Source organism: Tamandua tetradactyla, chromosome 3, assembly GCF_023851605.1.
Source record: "Tamandua tetradactyla isolate mTamTet1 chromosome 3, mTamTet1.pri, whole genome shotgun sequence".
Classification (NCBI taxonomy): Eukaryota; Metazoa; Chordata; class Mammalia; order Pilosa; family Myrmecophagidae; genus Tamandua; species Tamandua tetradactyla.
In genome coordinates this window covers 3360607-3382102 of record NC_135329.1, presented here as the reverse complement: position 1 = coordinate 3382102, position 21496 = coordinate 3360607, and the positions used below count along the sequence as shown (strand labels likewise).

At 34.8% G+C, this 21496-nt stretch overlaps 1 protein-coding gene across 10 annotated transcripts in view; it reads left to right on the top strand.

The window, feature by feature from the left end:
- Positions 1-18065, top strand: part of PUM2 (pumilio RNA binding family member 2) — a 102377-nt gene extending 84312 nt beyond the window's left edge. For 7 of the 10 annotated variants that reach the window (XM_077152166.1, XM_077152167.1, XM_077152169.1 and 4 more), the window contains 8 exons: positions 6600-6867; positions 7836-7965; positions 8830-8964; positions 10987-11124; positions 11803-11928; positions 12792-12913; positions 13400-13592; positions 15046-18065. In XM_077152166.1, the coding sequence (XP_077008281.1) occupies positions 6600-6867; positions 7836-7965; positions 8830-8964; positions 10987-11124; positions 11803-11928; positions 12792-12913; positions 13400-13592; positions 15046-15177 (1244 nt within the window). In that variant the 3' untranslated portion in view covers positions 15178-18065. The remainder of the gene's footprint in view (positions 1-6599; positions 6868-7835; positions 7966-8829; positions 8965-10986; positions 11125-11802; positions 11929-12791; positions 12914-13399; positions 13593-15045) is intronic. The other 3 variants (XM_077152174.1, XM_077152172.1, XM_077152170.1) reach the window with 1 other exon arrangement.
- Positions 18066-21496: the final 3431 nt, after the last annotated feature.

The window sequence follows — 21496 nt, the reverse complement described above, 5'->3', positions numbered from 1 at the left end:
AAACTGGATATAAATGACTTGTTAAATATCTCTATAATTAAACAGTAATCTAGTATGTGTGTCTCTACTATTCTTTAAACTGTCAGGAATCCAGCCTAATAGATGTTTAGAGAGGGAATTGTCACTTAGGGGATAAAATCATCCCTAGACCAGCAGTTTAACATTATAGTCTGATACTTTTGGACCCATAGTTAAAACTCCTTAGTTCTAGCTTCAGCATGAAATCTAAAATTTTTATATACCTTTTTGATTATGAGATTGCCTGTATGTCCAAATTAGATTTTTCTGTAAATTATTTTCTTTTGTAATCTCTTTAGTTTTACCACTGGCAACCTTGTTAAACCAGCGCTGTTAAGGTTGAAAATGATTAATTCAGTAGATTTCAACTTTCGTGGTGTTCATGGAAACAAAAATCATGATGCCAGGCTTTCATACATACTTTATGCCTTAAAAACATTTTTAATTGTTTTATCCTTTTAGTGGATTTCTTCATGAATCAAGTTTTGAAGACTACTGGTATATAAAATACTTTGAAGTGGAATTTGTACATTCTTTTCTAAAAATGATTTTGCTCAACTCACATATTAATATAAAATCATAAGGTAGACTTAAGTTCTCTGTCATTTTCTTGTGACATTTTATTTAAGACATGAACATTATATCTGTTATAATTACTAGATGATCTTGAGGTCTAGATTCCCAAAGTATTTGATGAAACATTAACTTTTTTTTTTTTAACCAGCTCTCTCTATGCTTGTGCTAATCATTTGGAATTCACAGAAAAAACCTAATAACAATATTGTGTACTTCTGGCTTTCAAAAAGATGTTGTATATTTTTAAATTATAGGGATTTATATGATCAGTATATGTATTTTTAGCAGGATATGACTTGTCACTTTTTGGTTGAAGAGCAAAAGAATTTCGGTTCATAGGTTTTGCATGTTTCCAGATTTGCAACCCTGTTAAATTTTTAACTATCATTATTGTACCTTTCAAAATTAGTATTTTCTCATTATTATTAAAAGTTCCCTGTTTGTTTCAATTGCCTCTTGTTTTTTTAATTAATTTTATTTTTTTAATTGCCTTTTTACAGTTGTTTCATTTGAGTGAGATAAGGGCTTACGTAGCATTTGTTTGAACTGTATTTTAATCTGTAGCATTTCCCTTTTTTTGTTCTATTTATTTGTCAGAGAAACTTTTTATTTGACCACGGTATACGGAGGAATTTATTGTATAGGATTTCTTTATACACATTCATTTTATTTTTCCTAGTTGTGTTAGTTTTGGGTCACAGTGATTAAATTTGCATTTCGATTGTGATCATTCCTCTTGAATAGTAATGAGTAAAAGTCATCTCTGACTTTGTGGGTTCTGATGACTGAGAATGTTTTCACCAGTTACTTTAGATAATCATAGGTTTATGACTAGAAAATACTTGATCTGATCCAGTGGTTTGACATCAGAATAATTTGGGGCACTTGTTCAGAATACCTACTACTGGGCTCATAAGGAGTGAACAATTTGGGAATATGTTTCCACAGTTGTTACTTTATATAATAGTTGTGGGGATTCTATTGATATTCAATGTCAAGAGGCCAGATGCTTAACTTTTTTATAGCCAGCACACAAAAATGAGGATTGTCCCACTGAAATTTCCAGTAGCACCCACATGAAGAGGCTGAATGGAAAGAAAGAACTTTATAATTTATAGACAGTTTTACACCAGTGTCATACTTTTTAACTTCTAATTCTAGGATCTCTTGTGTGTTCATATGAACTATTGATTTTGTCATCTCCCTAATGCAGTTTGTTCTTTCTGTCTTGTCTCCTTCCATTGATCTCAACTCTGCTTGCCATTCCATATTTTAAGTTTTTAAATAAAGCTTATAGGATGAGACGGGAAATAGAAAATTTTCTGTCTCATTTTGGATACATTTTTAAAATGCTTTTTCTCCTTTGATGTGTATTTTGCAGCGCCTTTTCTTTGTTTGTTGACCTAATTCTGTATATCATTTACTGTAATTGTACTGTTTTCCTTTACACTCATTGGCCCTTTCCCTCACATTTTTGTTTCAGCTCCTCATGCTGTTTTTTTCTCTACTTTTTCCTTCGCTGAGCTAGTGAATAAGTTCTTCATGTACCTTCAGCACTTTGTTCTTTATAGCATATCTGAGGTACATGTTCATGTGATTTTTTAACTTTCATTGTATGTGAATCTGTTCACAATTGTAATACTTAAGTATAGGTTTTTGTTAAAAATTCATCTTTGAGTTTATTAAAGTAATTTGTAGTTACTAAGAACTGGTGGGGACTTTTTAAATTCTTTTAACCTAACAAGAATTCACCTGGAATTTACATCATGACACTGTGCTTATGAGTTACATCTAGTAAATGTAGGATCAAAAAATAGCTTTAAAAACATAGATGTGTGCTTCATGAGATCTGCAATTTTAGCCAAATAACTTGGAAAAGTGGGAGCGGCATGGCATGCGTCTCATACTTGTATTTTAAATGTGAAGGATATTTCCATGTGAGGCTGTTCCCTTGTAATGTCCCAATGGAAGAAGGGCAGGTTCTTTCCCCTGTGAACTATAAAATCACTGACAAATTAAAGACCTAAATAAATGGAAGAATATGCCATGTTTGTGGATCCAAAGATTCATTACAAAAGTTAGCAACTTTCTTCAAGTTGATCTGTAAATTTACACAATCTCCACCAAAACCCTCCAGGTTTTTAAAAAACAAACTGGCAAGATGATTGTTTAAAAAGAATGAGCAAAAGCAGAGCTGAGAAGAGTGAAGACAAACTTCTTTGTTCAAACTTGAACAAAGTTAGCTTAACACTTAACAGATTTCAAAACTTAGAAACCTACAGCGATTAAAGGTATAGTTTGTACCAAGATAGATGGACTGCTGAAACAGGATAGAGGAACCAGAAACAGACCCACTTGTTCAGTTATCTGATTTGTGCCCCAGGGGCTGCTCTAGTGCAAAGGAGAAGAATGGTCTTTTCACCAAATTGGGCTGGAGCATTTGGATAACCAAACTGGGGGAAATAAACATTGACTCTTGTTTCATGCTATACACACACAAATTCTATTTTCAAAGAAATTAAGTAAATGCTTATAATCCTGAAATTAGTAGGGCCAAAACAACAGTTTTGAGCCCAAGTCTTTTGGCTCAAATAATCATTATTTTCCCTCCTAGATTAGGAGCAAGACAGCCCAGATTCTTACTCCACAGCTTTAAGAGTATTCAGGTCACAGTAAATGTTTGGTAATTGAACATTTTGTTTTATTTCCTTGTTTTATTGATGAATCTATTCTTGATCAAGGACAGTAGATACTTTATTTTTAAAAAAATATAATCCTCCATAGTTTCCTGTACTAAAGCATTTTTTGTTCACATAGTGTGCTCCGTTCCACATATTAGGATCCTACTCTTTAGGATACTGCGCTTTGGAAAGTTATGACACTTGTGTGGGTGCTTTTTTTTTCGAGGTTTTTTTTAAATTGTTAACCCAGGTTTATCTGGATTAAATACACCTTTCACGCAGTACCTTCCCAGAATCAGCCTCCTTCCCATCACCATCAAAACCTGGTCTAATTATTAGCTGCTCATCTTTGGGTTTAGCCTCTCTAATCCTAATTTCTCAAAAATAAATGGAGATACAATACCTTTGTATTGTAGAGCTGTGAAAAAAATGGCATATTACTTAAAATTTGCCTTGTCACAATATCTGATATAGAATAGGTGCTCAATAATGGTAGCTCCCTTTTTCAAACGGGCCATAGTAATGTGCACATGGCAGCTTGAGTGAGGCTTAATGATAGTTGCCTGTTTCCATTTGGTTTCTTGGTAAAATAATAAATTAGTATGTACTGTGGTTTAGCAGATAGTAAAATCTATGATTATTAAATCATTAAAAGATGCTGATTATGTTGAACACATGAAACCTGATTAAAATAAGATACCAGAACTTAATGACAAAGATGAGATCAATGTTGTCCTGTGAAAAATCAATAATATTTTCAGTGTTTTCTACAATTTATCAATTCTGCTTTGCAAAGTGTGATATGCCGACCAACAGCATTTTCATTACAGGGAAGCTGGTTAGAAATTCAGAATCTCAGGCCCACCAACACTTTTTTTTAATCTGCATTTTTAGCAAGATCCCAAGGTGATCCATGTGTATGTTGAGAAATATTGCTCTGGAGTGGCTTTTCTAGTTTCAATGTTGGGTTTTTCCCCACTAAAGCCAAGCTACATGCCAGTAAATATGGTATAGTAGAAAGTCAGATTATGTATGGTTCTTTTAGTCTGTTCTTTAGAGTACTAATATTTCATCTGAAAAGTGATCAGAAAATAGCTGAACTAAAAGTTGTAAAGTAGATCTGTTTAATGGGCTGGACGCAACTGAAGCTTAAGCCATAAAATAGAGTGCTCTCCTATTAGGCTGTTTTTTCAGCTACCAGTCTGCATCACTGATGTATTATTTTCACTCCACCAATTACTGTCTCCCATTATCATCTTCTCATTTCTTGAGCTTTCCAAAACCTTGTTCTCTGAAAAAGATTCTACCTAGTGGCCTATATGTATGTAATTGTACACTTTTCAGGACCTAAAATCTACTAAAATTACCGTATCTTTTGGCAATTAGCAGTTGACAGCTGCTGTTGAAATAAAGCCTTAAATTATCTTGGTTCTGATTTACTGACTCACAAAAACTATGTCAGAATAACCATCAAGGGGCTTTTTAAAAATAAAATTAACCAGAGGCAGCAATTTAGGTAATTCTGTAGGTCTTGAGAGAGACCCAGGATAATGCTAACTAGTCTTCTAGAATAGAAAGCTCAAGTTTTTTTTAATTCAAGGTTTTTTAGTACTCTTAGACATTCAGGTATCAGACATTCTGACGTATTGAACAAAAAGTGCACCAGGTGCTTGGTACTAGGAGCTGATATCATACAGTCAGAAACTGTACAGACATGGGGACATTCCTGTGAGCAGAAGGGTAGGACTGCTTGGAAGGTACAAGATAAAACTGGCTTAGTTATAGTAGTAGTGTTTGAATTGCTTTATTAAAGAAGCACATGGACTATTGATCAATTACTGTTGCAAGCAGTTGCTGAACTATACAATCCAAAATAAGAGGGGACTATAACAGCTGATAGTGTGGAAATAAACAGTGGTAAAACACTGAAACTTTCAGTTTGGATGTTTCATACTGAGATAGTTATGTAGACCTAGAAAAGAACTTCTGGATTCGTTGTTAGTGATTTTTTGATGTGTGAAATAGCTTGTTAAATTATACAATTTAAATTACAGTTGTTAAATTTTTAGAAAACTCTTCCAGAATGGACCTTAGGCAGTTGAGGCTGCATAGAATGTTCATGCTCTCTCCTCATCATTCAGTAAATATTTATCTTCCATCTAACGTCTGCTGGGCTTTGTTCTGGGTCCCTGGGATCTAGCTTGTACTTTTATGGCACTTGCATTGGAGAAGGAGTAGAGAGTCAAAGACATAAATATGTAATAACCTGGATGATGGGAGTGCATTGAAGAAAAATGAAGCTAGGGCAGTGGGGACAGAGAGTGATGTGCTAACTAGCCCAGTTCACCCTTGAGAATTGTAACTTGTTCCCTGATCCCTATTTTGTAACTTCTTTGGGCTTTTTAATGCCTCTATATAACTTTGCACTGACAGTGTATCCTTGGGATCATCTCTACCCCGTGGCTGAGGCTGTATACATAGCACTACTCTACATAGAGAGGGTATACAAAATAGCATAAAGCTAATGCTGAATTTTATTTGAACTGCTAAATGTGAATTTTACAATTTGCTGTACATTTTTCTTTTTTAAAAGGACACTGTCAAGTACTTTAAAACTATTATTTGTAATTAAAAAAGTTTCCTGCTTATATTTTTGATTCTATTGCCCATTTCATTGGAATGGGATATAAGTTAATGAAACTTTTTATTCATTTGTCTTAAATTATTAAGGTTCTAGGAGTAATAACTGCTGTTTATTACTTCTGTTTTGTGTATGTAAAATAATCACATTTTTTATGGAGTATATTTTAATTAAAATTTTTTTAAACTTTAAAGTGGTCTATAATTTAGAATTAGCTACTCATTTTTGTTTTTTTCCTTCACACTTTCATCAGTAGGTTAACTAAGGAATGGTTTATCTTTACATTAAAGTATGTATGACAGTATATTTTTTATGTATCCCAAAAAGTACAAATTTAACATATAAACTTGCTTGCTAACATAACTGAAAATTTTGTTCGTTTATAGTCTGGTATCGATGCTAGTGTATAGGCATTAGATCTTAAAATTACATTTTAAACTAAGTTGCCAAGAACATTATAGGTATATTTTTCTCATGTTTTCTAGTCATTTTTTTCATGTAGCCATATATATCAAGTAAATGTATAAGCTTTCCACCTTAAGTTTTAATTTTCTGTCAGCAGATGAGTTAGGGAAAAAAATTGGTGAGAGTATATTTCTTTGACTAAGTTTATAGATTAAGTAGTTTTTATTTGAGGAATAACTTTCAAAAAATATTTGCTGACCACAGCTGCTTTATTATAGGAGGACTGACAAATGGTAGTGGTCGCTATATCTCCGCAGCACCTGGAGCAGAAGCCAAGTATCGAAGTGCTTCAAGCGCTTCCAGTCTGTTTAGCTCCAGCAGCCAGCTCTTTCCTCCTTCTCGGCTTCGCTATAATAGGTCTGATATTATGCCTTCTGGCCGCAGTAGATTATTGGAAGATTTCAGAAACAACCGTTTCCCAAACCTTCAACTTAGAGACTTGATTGGACACATAGTTGAGTTCTCTCAAGACCAGCATGGTTCTAGGTAGGTGATCGTGGTTACTTTCCACTTCGTTTTTGCTTTGGAAATTACCATCTCTTAAAAGCCTAAATTTTGTTGATTAAAATCAGCTAATCTACATCGAAGTTGGAAGCTTCTGAAAAGTAATAGCCAATATGAGTTATTTTCCCCTTCATATTGCAATAAATGTAAAAATTATGGGTTTGTTAATTGTTTTAGTAGTGCTTTCCCAGGATTCTACTGAGAATATTTTTACAATGAAAATGTAGTATGCCTTTTTGTTGGGTTATTTTTATTATATTGGCTCCAAATTACATTCCAAAAAAATAACAAAAAGCAACGTTAAATGTTTTTGTGTTGCTTTATAGGTTAGTATTTAATATATGACTTGGCTTAAGTTTAAATAGTGCCTTTGTACACTTAGCACATTATATGTGCCATAATGATTAAGAGGTACATGTGAACCCGTGTTCTCAAGATAGAGTGTAGAAAGGAGAGTAGTAGATTTTAACACATTTGTTAAATTTGAGATGTTTTCTCTTTTATAGCTTTATTTTAAAGTAAAATTTAAAAAAAGTTTAAATTGGGTAGTTGCATTCAAATTTTCTCTCTGTAGTTTAAAGTTCCTTAACATGAGCAAATGAATCTTTTATCACCCTTATTATTGCTGATTAGTTAGGAATTCAGTAGTGTTTGATGAATTTTATTTCTAAAGATTCCTTTCTTTTATATTTTAAATATACATACATATATATATAGTGTATATTATGGAAAATAAATGACTAATCAGCAAAACCTTAGATTTCTGTTTCCTTCATTATAATGCAATAGGACTACCTTGAGAAGGATTAAACACCTTTGTGTGCAGGTTTTTTTGTGGACGTCTGTGTGTGTGTGCATGTGCATGTTATATACTCAAGTGAGAATTACAGACTTTTTCAGGAACTTGATTTGAACTTACTGCCATGTCACTTAAAAATTTCCCCAAATAGATTCATACAGCAAAAACTAGAGAGAGCTACTCCCGCTGAGCGTCAGATGGTATTTAATGAAATTCTCCAAGCAGCGTACCAATTAATGACAGATGTTTTTGGCAACTATGTTATACAGAAGTTTTTTGAGGTAAGCATGAACGTCTATCTTTATATCCGTCCAACAGGTGAACTTTAAAAGTTTGGTTAGGTGTATTCATTTTCATAAAAAGTTCCTGAGTCTACTTTTAAATAAGTTTATTGTTAATATTAGTCTTGATTAATATTTGAAAATATAAAGCATTGGCAGTAAATCTTACAAGACAGTTAATGAATAATATTTAGTCTTTAGTTTATATATATTGATTTTTTTTATAATTTTGTAAATTAGGCTAATTTTTTGTTTATAGCTAAATGCCTGTATTGTAGCTTGACTAAACAGGTTTCCCCCATAAGTGTATCAAAATATGGTTGGGAATTATCTGGGTGAGGGTGTTTTCATGGTCTGAATGTATGGTTCAGAAGCTTATACAGTAAAGATAAATTATTTTGTTCGTTTGAAACAGAATAAAGATGTTTACTTAAAAGAGTACCAGTATTAGTAATATGTTACTAACAAAGAAATACTAGACTCGCCAAAAATAAAGGCAATCAGGCCTCTCAGGGTTTGTTCCCCCCTGCATAATCATTAAATGTGATTTTTTTTTTACATTTTTTTATTGTATGAAATAACATATACAAAAAGCAATAAACTTCCAAGTACATTTTAAACAAGTAGTTATACAACAGATTTTAAAGTTTGGTATGGATTAGTTCCACAATTTTTCATTTTTCCCTCTAGCTGTTCCAAAATAATCAAAATATGGATTCAGCAGTCATAATCATTTGTTAAATCCTATCTTCTCTGAAAGTGTAATATTCTAAAAATAGATTGGATCTGCTGTCAACAGTATCTTACATAAGCTAAAGAAGTATTGTTGTCACTTTCTATTAATGTTATTTTCTTTTCTGTCAGTTTGGGAGTTTGGATCAAAAATTAGCCCTAGCTACTCGCATTCGTGGTCACGTTCTACCCTTAGCCTTGCAGATGTATGGCTGCCGTGTCATTCAGAAAGCGTTAGAATCTATTTCATCTGACCAGCAGGTAATTGTAAGTTAAGACAAAATTTTTGTATCTTACTCAATTTTTTAAACATTACTTATTTTTTATCTTACAATAATCTTGAAGTGAAATGATTTAAATATTTCCTCATTTAGACTAAAATATTTTTTAAATGTCTCAAACAGCACATTACTAATTTATAGTTATAAAACGGCTCCTTGATCTATCTTCCCTATTCATTCTCTTTAACATCTTTTTGTCTCTAAGTGGAGACATTTGAGGACCTGCCATGTAGCAGGCAGAGTGCTATCACTTCTGTAATACTAGGAATGTATTTTACTATTACCAGTATTTATTTGAATTGTCTTTTTTTCCTATCATAAGAATGTTTTTAATCGATAGCATTCCTGTGTAGCAATTTAAAAATATCTCTCTTCTTAAACTCTCACCCAACAGGAAAATTAACCTCAGAATTCTCTGAACAGAGTTACAATTCTTTAAGAGAAAAAAAAGAGAACACATGAAATATATGGGAGATATGCCAAGTCTCAGCATTTTTAAGTTAATAAAGGATTAATGCTATTCCAGCCATCTAGTCAGGAGAATTTTCTTGTAACTAATAAAAATAATTTTTAAAACTATTTTAAATAGATGAGAACATTAAGGAGAGTAGGAGGAGAAATACAGATCCATTTTATTTTAAGATACTTTGAGATAACACTTTTTTGTGTAGTTCTTGTATGAGATTAAGCAGACTTTTAAAATGAACTCAATAATCCCTAATAGATAATATTTTATATATAACAAATTTATATATTATAATGAAAACATAATGAGGGTGAAGGAAATAGTTGTTTCTTAAAAGGTATAGGTAATTAGTAAAGGGTTTGGCAAAAGGTCAGCTTTAACTATTGACAAATACTTAAGTAAATTCCAGATTTAAAAACAACAGTAATGTATGGGTGGATGGGTAATATATGCCTGTGGAATTACTTCATTGAAAATCTATAAGAAAATAGTATTGTTCCCTGGAAGAGATCCAGAATTTTAGAGTAATTGAAGAAAGATCAACAAAATTTAATTATGTAAAAGCTTAGAACTTCTCTATTAGAAGTCTCAAGCTAGTATTAATATCATAAAGATATTCTAAATGTCCCAAATACTTGGAAATATATAAAGCTTTGGGAATAAGTCTTAGATGAACCAGTTAAAGATATTTTAAAATGTCTTAAAATATGAATTCCTTTAGACTGAGTATATTCCATTTCTCCACAGTACTATTCCCTATTGCTCTAATTAGGCGAGCAGGTTTTATTTTTCCTATTTATTATATTTAGCAAGTTAATGCAAATATATAAGAAAAATATTAAAATTATTAGCTAAAAGACATGAGAGTCCATAAAGGAAAATGCAGTTGGTAAATAAACCTTACTGTAAAAGAAAAACTGAAAGTGAGGGGTCATTTTTGCCTTTTAAATGAGCAAAGGTTTTAAATCTCCTGAGAAGCTGTTCTTGAGAGAAGGTATGAAAGATAAAAAAAAAAAAAGCTGTATAGAAAGCAAATTTATTTAATATAAGAGCATTAAAAAGGAAAAACAAAAATGTCCAACAGTAATTCCTGCCAATAATTAAGATATGTGAAAATTCCATAGCATATAACATCTTTATTTATTTTCCTTTTCCATTTGATAGACCCCAAAAATATATTTTTTGAAACTTGGAAAATGCTAAGTAGGTAAAAGCTATAAAGTTCTGAATTCATTCTGTTATCTGCCAAATTATGAGTGGAAGATATATACAGAGAAAATAGTTTAAGTATGGCAAATTCAGTATAACTAGTTTATATTTTCACAAAGTATAATTTACATTATAATCCTATAAAATGTTTTAGTAATTCTCAACTTCAGTGGCTTCTGTTAATTATACTTTAGGAGAAAAAATTTTAATTTTTTAATATATAAAAGTTTTGCAGACTATTTTTGAATATGCTTTCATTCCTCAGTATTTTTAGTTTGGTTTTTTTTTTTTTTTAGTGAGTTAATCATTTAAATGGCATCTTATCTTTTGCAGAGTGAAATGGTAAAGGAGCTAGATGGTCATGTACTCAAATGTGTAAAAGATCAGAATGGAAACCATGTTGTACAAAAATGTATTGAGTGTGTTCAGCCACAGTCACTACAGTTCATCATTGATGCTTTTAAAGGACAAGTAAGATTGATTTTGGCTTCTAATTAGTTAGCAGGACATTATTTTAGAATTTGAGTATTATCACACGTTTTGTAAATTACAAAATAATTCCCTGCACTTTCATATAAAAATAGGGGACAAAATATGTGCATTGATTTCTCCTTCTGTCATGGGGTAAGGCAATAGATGGCTTTTTTTTTTTTTTTTGAAGCTGAATAACTTAGATTTGTGTGTGTTTAAGCATGTTACATGTTACTTTAAGAAGTAAGGATAACCACTATTAGAATTACAAACCCAACAAAAATTTCCTGGGAGAAGGGGGGGGGAGAAGTTATAAGACTACATAATAAATGACGAAAGAAACAATTAGTAACCAATACATAGTAATTAATAGCTCTCACCTACTATGCTACACTCCCCCCCCCCCCCCCCCGAATCCATTCATCCCCACTGTTACATGTCCTCATTCTTCTGGTTATGTTCCATTTGCTCAAAATACCTGTAGCTCCTAAATCGAGCAACATCTCCCTCCCCTCCTTCACGCCCAGCCTTTGCTAATGTGGTGGTTGTATTAAATGGGAATCCAACGTTCCTGTTGTCAGTTAATTCAGCATGCAGTAAAAAAAAATCTTGCCTGCCTCATACTGCTATTTTAAAAAGTCAGGAAATGGGAATTTTAATTTTTCTAATTGTTTTTAGGTATATGTGCTTTCAACTCATCCTTATGGCTGCAGAGTAATTCAGCGCATCCTAGAACACTGCACTGCAGAACAGACCTTACCTATCTTAGAAGAACTCCATCAACATACAGAACAGTTGGTACAGGTATAAATTCCCTAATAATTTGAAATGTTAATAAATTTTTTTTAATTGTTCTGATATTTTTTAAGAAAAGACAATCCATCATTAAATGAACACACACTGTAAAAAGTATAAAGAATAGCCCAATGGACAGTTTTCTCCTGTGTGTTAGTTTGTTAATGCTGCCAAAAAAAATCAGTATACCAGAAGTGGAACGGCTTTTATAAAGAATTTAGTAAGTACAGGTTTACAGTTCTAAGGCCATGAGAAAGATGATCTGGTAAGACTCGTGGCTGGTGTCTGCTCGTCCTTGTTTTTGGTTTTGTTGCTTCCAGCTTCTTATGCCAGTGGTTTCCTCTCTAAGCGTAAGCTTCTGTGGGCATTCACTTAGCTCCGGGACAAAACTCTGGGTTTCATCTCTTAGCTTAGCATCTGCTGGGGCCAGAGATTTCTTCTCTTCAGGTTCAGGCTATTTCTGAGTTCTTAGTTAGCACTCAGGCTCTTCTCTCTTGGTCTCCAAACATCTTCAACAACTCTTGAGCTTTCTCCAAAATATTCCCTCTTTTAAAGGGCTCGGGGCCCTCCACGAATGGGTGAAGTCACATCTTTACCTAATCAAAAGGTCACACCCGCAATTGGGTGTGCTACGTCTTTGTGGGAATGGTCTAAGCAAAAGTTTCTACCCCCCAGTATTGAATCAGGATTAGAAGAAATGGCTGCCCCACAAGATTGGATTGGGATTAAAACATGGTTTTTCTGGGGTACATAATAGAAACCAGCACATCCTGACTACACTCTTGGGTTTTTAAATGAATTGGTTAACATATTTTTAAATAATCATTCTGCTTTTCTCTTAACGAAGATAAATGTTAAATATCTGCCCTTAGGATCAGTATGGCAATTACGTTATTCAGCATGTACTGGAACATGGTCGACCTGAAGACAAGAGCAAAATCGTTTCTGAAATCAGAGGAAAAGTTTTAGCCCTGAGTCAGCATAAATTTGCCAGGTATTCCAATATTTTTCCATTCCAGGGACCAATTCTTTCAGCTCTTTGGCTTTTATTAGGAAGCTTATTGTCCTAGTAAGCACAGAAATGTGTGTAGAGTATAACATTGGACTATGATCTTTTTTACTGGAAGCAAAAACACATACAGAACATTGTTTTTATTATTTCAAAATCTACATGCTTGGTTAGTTTTACTTTATTCCATTCTTTTAAATCTGTATTTAAAAATCTATTTGTCCTGAGACTTAGGAGAGGAAATACAAATTTTATTTTAGTGCATGTTCTTGATTAACTGGTTTCCTTTTTTTAATTTTTAAGAGGTCTGGAATTAAATTTGAAAATGTCAAAATGTGGGTTCTCTAATTGTTCCTCACTTTTGTCTTAAAAGTAATGGTAAAGATGAGAGAATCTAATCTTGACTCTGTTTTCTAGTAAGTGAGCTGTCGTTCAAAGTTCAAACCTAGGTAATGTGGTTTAATTTTTTAGCAATGTAGTAGAAAAGTGTGTTACTCATGCCTCCCGTGCTGAGAGAGCTTTACTGATCGACGAGATTTGCTGCCAGAATGACGGTCCTCACAGTGCCTTATACACCATGATGAAGGACCAGTATGCCAATTATGTGGTCCAGAAGATGATCGATATGGCTGAGCCTGCTCAGAGAAAGATAATCATGCACAAGGTAAAGCACTTAAATAGATAACTCCAATTTGTTTCACTCTAGGCTAAGCATACAACTTTCATAGACTGCAATTTCCTCATATATAGTATAACAAGAAAAAATTTAGATCAGTGGCTCTTTTGGCAGATATTAGAATGGTTTCCCCTTTTATTAAATTCGTTAGGTAATGTACTCAATAAAATTACCTTCCTTTCTTATCAGCTTTCTTACCTTTAGCATTGTTCTTTCCCTATCTTATTCAGATCATACTTATATTTGCCATGAGTTGGACAGTAAAAAAGATTTTTCCAATAACATAATACAGAATTTAAAGAGAATTTATGCTGATCTGATTGATTTTTCAGGTAGCAGCAATTCTTAGTATTTTGCTATTCTCCCAATACCCTCCTCCTGGAACCTAATGACTCTTTAAAGATTATTAATTGCCATACCAAGAATGACTTGAGAAGAACACTGGAAGAAGTAATACGGAGTACTCGTTCTGGATCATTCATTTCAGGAAACATGGAGCAAAGGAAATTTTCTCTTAAGATCCCTTCCAGCCCTTAAAGTGTTTTGGCCCTCTCATTTTTAAAATTCATTCCTCAACTCAATGAAATAAATCTTCTATTTATTTTTAATCTAAATATTTCTCATGAAAGTAATACATACTTATGTGTGTATATAACAAATTTTAATCTTATTTTAACAGGCATATTACTTTACCAATATCATATTTATGACATTGAGATTGTTTATAAATTTAACCATTATGGTAGTGCTTTGTATTGATGACTGAACAATTAAGCAGCCGTTTCTGTAGAGTAAATTCTTAGGTATGGAATTGCTGGGTCAAAATCGATGAACATTTTTATATTTGAATACATAATGCCATACTGCTCTAAAAAAAAATCTTGTATAACTTTACACATCCATACATTGTATAACTTTACACATCCATACATTATGAGAAGAGTACCTCATCAACACAAGTTATTATTGTTAAAACTTCGCCATTCTAGATGGAAGGAATTTTAAAGATTGTTAATGACATATTGAGCATTTAAATTTGTTAGCCACCAATACATCTCATTCTCTTTAAAGTCTTTTCCTCAATTTTGCATTGAATTTCAGTCCACCTGCCCCAGAGTATAAAAATTCTGCCTTCAAAAAGTTTACATGAGTTGACTAGATCACTGGTGATGCCTCTGTATTCTTGGGAGCCTCTCCACTATTAGCATATAAATTAGTTTAAGAGTAGTGGCTTATTTATTCATTTAACAGTTTTGAAAGCAGAGGTTTGCAGAGAGAGAGGGGAACTGAATAGCTTTTGCAAACAGTAGCTTTCTTTGGATTTGAAATTTAAAGTTGCAGTTATCCTTTTAGATCACCCAGGTTGGGTTACTATTAAGAAGTCAGAAAGTAAAATAACTGAAATGGATTTTATTTCCTAAATTGATTATTTATTTTTCAGATTCGACCTCACATTACTACTTTGCGCAAATACACATATGGCAAGCATATACTGGCCAAGTTGGAAAAATATTATTTGAAAAATAGCCCAGATCTAGGGCCTATTGGAGGACCACCAAACGGAATGCTGTAAAGGGAAAAAGAGAAAGAAGATTTAACCACTTGGGGGATAAAAAAGCTTCTTTTGTGAATTATCAAAACACAACTCAACTATGAATCTTCAAATTTTTTTTAAAGCAAAACTATTTATTGACTTTATTCATCCATTTGTAAATTTTTTAAGGTTCTTGTGTATATTTGGGGGGTGAGGTGAATTATAAATTATATCTAGCCCTGAGCAGAGACCTATCAGATTGAATTGCTGGCAAAGCACAGAATGCCTGTATATGATGTAACTGTATCAAAAAAAAAAAGTCACATATTTTGTAAATTTTTACCTTGTAAAGTCACAATAATAGTTTTTAAAGGGAAAAGTACAGTATTCTTTTAATAAACTGGCTTGCAGTCTGGTAGGTCTACGACCCCATAGCACAAACAGGTTTATAGAGATGTATATAGAATAATAGTCCTTTGGTTTTTTTCCTTTGTGTGAAGCCTTTTATAACAGATTAACAATCAACTGCATAAATATTAATATTTTAAAAGAGTGAGTTAAGTTGTATTTTGGTAATTCACAATTTATCATGCAGAGAAAAACTCAGCAAATAAGACAAGAATTAAATGATTTGAAAAGATGATAACTTGTATGTACTATTTACAGTGGATGTGGTTTTAATACAAATACTGCCCTGCCCTAAAATGTCTCCGGTAATGTACAAAAACATATTGTATATACCACATATGTAGTTGTAAGAAGTAGGAAAAAAAAAAAATCATGGTGACACTTCCATCCAGTTAAGTGCACTAAATGAAAAGTTAAGTCCCATATTAACTTTTCAGTTTGGTTCGCAATGAGAAAGAGTGGAAATTTGTATTTTGTTTGCTTATAGGATTATAAAGACAGATTGAGGAATTGTTGAGCTTTATTTTGCTTTCTCATAGTAGATGCAGAAAGTAGGAACGAGATAGAGGCGAAAAGGGGCCACTGAAAAGTGAATTTGATAGCTCAACATTTAAGCATGATTACATATTCAAATAGCTTTTTTTGCTTCCTATAAATATATGCATTGTGTGTAGTAATAGATGTAAGTTTACACTTCAAAAGCAAATCTTGTTTCAATGTTTTATTATAAAAACCTTGCTGATTTAGTAGTGACACTTAACCTTGGTTGTACAGGTGTACATTTGTAAACCTTCATGCTGTAAATGGAATTTGTTTTATCTCTTTGGAAAAACATTTGCATTTTAGTGTACATTTATGTCCCTGCCCTCTTTGACCTGGCATATAGTGTTGTATAATGTAAATTTATTTCTCCAAATCGAGAGTGATTTTTAAAAAAATTTTTTATCTTTATATGGTTTCAGAGGTATGAACCAGCTTTCTTTTTATTATTGTGAAAAACATTTTGTTTTATAACATAATTGTTGACTCTGTCAATATGGACAAGCTAGGATTTTGGATCGCTTTCAATTGAAGTCAGGGTATTTGTGCATAATAGAAAGTATTGGACTGAGATATTTGGTTACCATGGAGGCCAATGCTTTTTTCCATCTTATTAAATGTGATGTGACTTTTTTCTTTGTACAGAAGAGTACTGTATTTTTGAATAGCCTACTCCCAAGTAAAAGCAAATCTGTATGATAACATTTTTTTCTCTGGACATAAGACATAATAACAGTAACATGATGTACATTTACAAGCGGCCTTATGTACATTTCCCAACAATCTTTTTAAGGCAAAATTGTGACCATATGTGTATAATTAAAATCGTTTTTAATCCTTTGCCTATGAAAATATTTTGGAAAAAAAACTTGCTTTGTATATTCAGTTTCTGAAAGATAAAGATAAGTGCTTTGTATTTTGTTGAAGTCAGTATTTTGTATAAAACATTTATGTTGACCCACTTAAGTTTAGTGCTTAAAACTAAAACATGCTATCTCAGTTGATTGAACATGTAAGGGTTTTTGTTTGTTTTTTTAGAATTCTACAGAAGAGGAACAAAATCTTCTGAGCACAAAATGGAATACAAAGGTTTTATCATTTAGCTGTTCATATCATGAACCTAAAAATAATGACATAAAATTTAGGGTGCCAGGTATTTTTCATATTTGGAGTTAAATTATTCTAGTTTTCTAACCCAACATTCCTTGATGAGGCCATTAACTACAGCTACTGGTTGTTTTGTCCCTTCTCCCATTTACATTATCCCATGAGCATATCCCAGTGGCAATGAGGGTTTTTTTAGTGTTTTTTTTTTTCTTCTTTTTGCCATACAGAACTGTTCTCTTCCACCCTTCTCTGCTTTGTTTTGCCACGCCACCCTTAGAGTGTCTTGGCCTCACGTCAAACTTTCGTTCCTATTATCAGCCCATGGTGTCAGGATCAAAGCTGTCCTCGTTGGAGATTGGTGACTTTATCTGTACAGCTAAGTTCCTGCTTTCCCTAATCCTTTACCCTCTTTTGGCGCAGGCATTTATCTCTGTATCTTTAGAAAATGATAAGCCTTAGAGAATCTTACAGTGGGAAACTGAACCCTTTTCTCAGGGTCCTGATACCCTGTATATCCCAGTGTTGACAACCCAATCTTCTCAATAATTCTAGGCCTATTCTAGAAAATACCTGTATTGTAGAAATCTATGGTCTGCCATTTTTGGTGCCCATCCCCACTAAATTCCACCTTTTAATAAATTGACCTGGAATTTTGGTAAGGTCTGAAGCTATTTCAGGATAAAGGAATTTGATTGGGGCAGAACCACTTAAGCTTTATTTTTGAATGTCTCCTTTTGACATGGATTGTTTCTGGACCAGTTTAAGTCCTAGCTCTTATTGGTTCATATGAAATAATGTTATCTTCACTTCTTTGTATATTATGTATAAATTAGAAAGTGAAAAAATGTGTGAATAACATTGTATGAAATAAACCTGGTCTTGTGTTTTTCTCTAGATAAACTCCCCTCAGTATCTCAGTTGAGACTGTCCATTAAAGTGTATATTCTGAATTAAGGAAAACAAAAATATTTTGATCACCAGGAAGCTGTTCTGGGGCCACTGATCCCTCACATGGTGTTAATCCATTCCATACCTCATAGGATGAAACTTTTTATCTTGTTTCCTTATTGATAAAATAGCTTTTTAAAGATTATTTTGAGAATTAAATTAAATCACGTATCTTTACCCATAGGTGGCTATATTTCCCTTCCACATGCAGTTAAGAGGCAGAGCTGTCTGAAGAAAAAGTACAGTTTGGATTTCCACTTTACCCCACCATTCACACACCTTAGGAAGTTAGGTGCACTAACTGCCAAGACTCAGTGCCTCCATTTGTCCCATGGAGTAGAACGCTCTCTCAGAGGCTTTAAGAATTGAGGCTATATAACAAGATACCTAGGACGTGTTCCTCAGCAGTGCTAGTAGCATTTCCATTTTTCTGTCCTTTCCCCCGAGCAGTTAAAACAGGTAAAAATTTGATAGAATCTAAAATGAAGTTCTATATCACACTATGTTGGAAAGGGGACCTTCATGTGTGTCGTTAATTATCAATTTTAATTTTATCTTCGTTTGGTCTGAGCTTAAAGCAACCCTTATAGAATTCTTGATCTACCCTTATCTGTAGTAATGACATCAAAAGAACCTGAAGAGGAAAGACATCACCTGCCACCCTAGCTCACCAATCTAAGAAATGCAGTGCGTCATAATGTCCTTGGTAACAACTGTCAGATTTGCTCTTCTGACAGCACTTTCTCTAGAGGGTAAAAGTTGGCCCCAAGGGATGGGAAGAAAAACCCTTAATGAAGCAGTGTCTGATGTCTGCCTTCCCTACCTAACTTCAAGGACCTGGTTTAACATGTCTGGGGGGTTTTCAGCACCCCAGACGTTCAGAACATTCACCTGTGGACATGGAGGAGAGGGTGCCCTGCTGCATGAAGACCCCTGGGAGCGGGGTGGGGAGGAAATTCGAGACCAGGCTGAGCTCGAGGCCTGTGGGTTATGGGCTTGGGCCGACTGCAGTCATTCTTCTAGGACTCGTGGTTCATTATCTGTAAAGCAGGGGTCTGAGGAGTACCTGATTTCAAGTACTTGAAACAACAAGATAAGTCCTTCAGGAAGCTCAGTATTAGGTGGGATTTGTAGGGAACTTGATCACTTCCACAAACCTGTGGACAGTTTCTCCAGTTTCTTTTACTTCTATGTTTTACCTACATTCCAGTCACAGAAGTATTACATGTCTTGAATCTAACCAGATGAGATATTCTTGTATTCTATTTGGTAGTTTAAGAGGAAAGAAATATGTCAGATTGAGATTGATTCAATCTGGCCATCAGAATGTAATTGTGGGTCAGAGTTTGAACCCTGGAATTAGACTGCCCAGGTTTCAAACACTAAACTCACTTCCCATAGTCTTAAATCATCTCTTAAACCTCAATTCCTCATTTGTATGTAAGGGATAATGATACCTACCTCCTAAAATGGTGAGCATGAAACAGGAATACGTGTGAAGTGAAATTGCTAGTAAGTACTCAGTAAGTTTGCTGGTGGGTGACTCTTATGTGTCATGGTTATAGTTGCTGTCAAATAAAAAAATTTAATGTTGGAGCTCATTTGTTTCTCCAGATGAGCAAAAACTCTTGATTCAAGTTGCAAAGAAATCAACAGGAAAACCAAAAGTAAAGATACCATAATTAAGGAATTTAGCAGCAATTTTATTCTTAGTCTTTTTTTTCTTAGTACAAATACAAGTATTGCGCACATATGTCCTGATGTCAGGATGGAGAGAAGGGTAAAGGAATAGAAGGAAATGAGATGCATCTCTCTGGTGCATGAAAGCACCACCACCACCCTAAAAAGCATATTAAAGACTCAGGGTGCCCAGTTTTTGTGAAGGTCAGACTGTTGAAGACCAGCAGTTGCTCTGCCCTTCCTCCACTCCACACCCACCACCTGTGTCATTTTCACTGATGGGTTTGGGAGGCACGCTATGAAGAGCCCTGATTCCAAGATTATGCTATTGTAAAAGGGGCCTGCAACAAATCAGCTTGGCTGAGTCCTCGATTAGAGTTTATAGGAGGCTGCCTTGTTGAGAGCTGAGACATGGTCAGAGCCAAGGGAGGAAAACCTATCCAACAGCTCCCACAGGAAGTCTCAGCTCCACTCCCTGGTGAAGTTCTGCCCAAGGAGTTTATTACAGTGGGGAAGCGGTGAATTGAGAAAAATTTGCCTGTTGGTCTTCTAAACCACTCTCAGCATCTGGCTGAGACAGCAAAAGCAGCAGGTATTTAGAAATCCAAAACGCAGACTCATAGCCTATGGCTCCTCCTGTAGCACTTGCTGGCCTGGACTGTGGTCCCACTATCCCTGCGACTGGGCCTTCTAGTGACTTCTCCGCAAGTCCAGGGCAACCCGGCAAGATCCATGGTCCTCACCATCCTTGGCATACATTGGGAACAGTCCTGGCACTATGCCCTTGAGTAAGAGACTCAAATCAGGTTCAGAGCCAGTGTACTGTGTACACAGCACCCAGCTTATCCTCATTTTTGTGGAAAAAGTGGCAAACAGCAGAGAGCTTCACCACAAATCATTCCATGGTGGGCATAGAGTATGGTGAGCGTACACTGTTCTATTTATTTTTTGATAAAGGGTGTAAGCCTTAAAAACGACAAATGTTAATTCTTGTCTTCATACCTTTAAATCTAGATAGGAGCCAAGACTTTAAAAACGGTCTGGTGGGGCAGCGCCTCAGGCTGGAAGGGCAGGAGGGGCTCCTTGGTCAGGAGCCCTCTAACTGCTGGCCAACACAGCCCCAGGGAGGACATGCAAGGACTCTGCCCTATAAACCAAGGCACTGACAGTGGGAGTCATTGTAGTTTGGGGGATCACCTACAAGGGTGTGAAGCACTTAAAGCGGGGCTAAACAGCAAACGACAGAGTCTGGGGGTTCCCCATACAAATGCCAGCGCCCATCTCCTGCCTCCTACCCACTGCTGGCTGTGGCCAACTGTGAACCAGGGGATCAGAGCCCGGCCTCTGGGGAGAGTGCTCAGTGGGTCCCCGACAACTGAGGAGGAGATTCCCAAGTAGGGTGTGGACTAGCCCAGGGACCTGGGAGCCTGAAGGCATGGGGAAGGAAGAAGGCATGGGGAAGGAGAAGGCCTGGCCCTGTACCCAGGCTACTGTGCAGGCCCAGAGGCTCTGTAGACTGGACAGTGAGTGACCCTGGCCCCCAGGTGGGCTCCTGGCAGCCTGGCCCCATCAGCCCAGTAGGGCTGTTGGAGGACTGTCTGTAGACACCGCGGGGAACTGCCTGCATGCTGTGTAGAGATGCAAAGCTCCAGGGTCGCAGCTGCTGCTTTCCCAC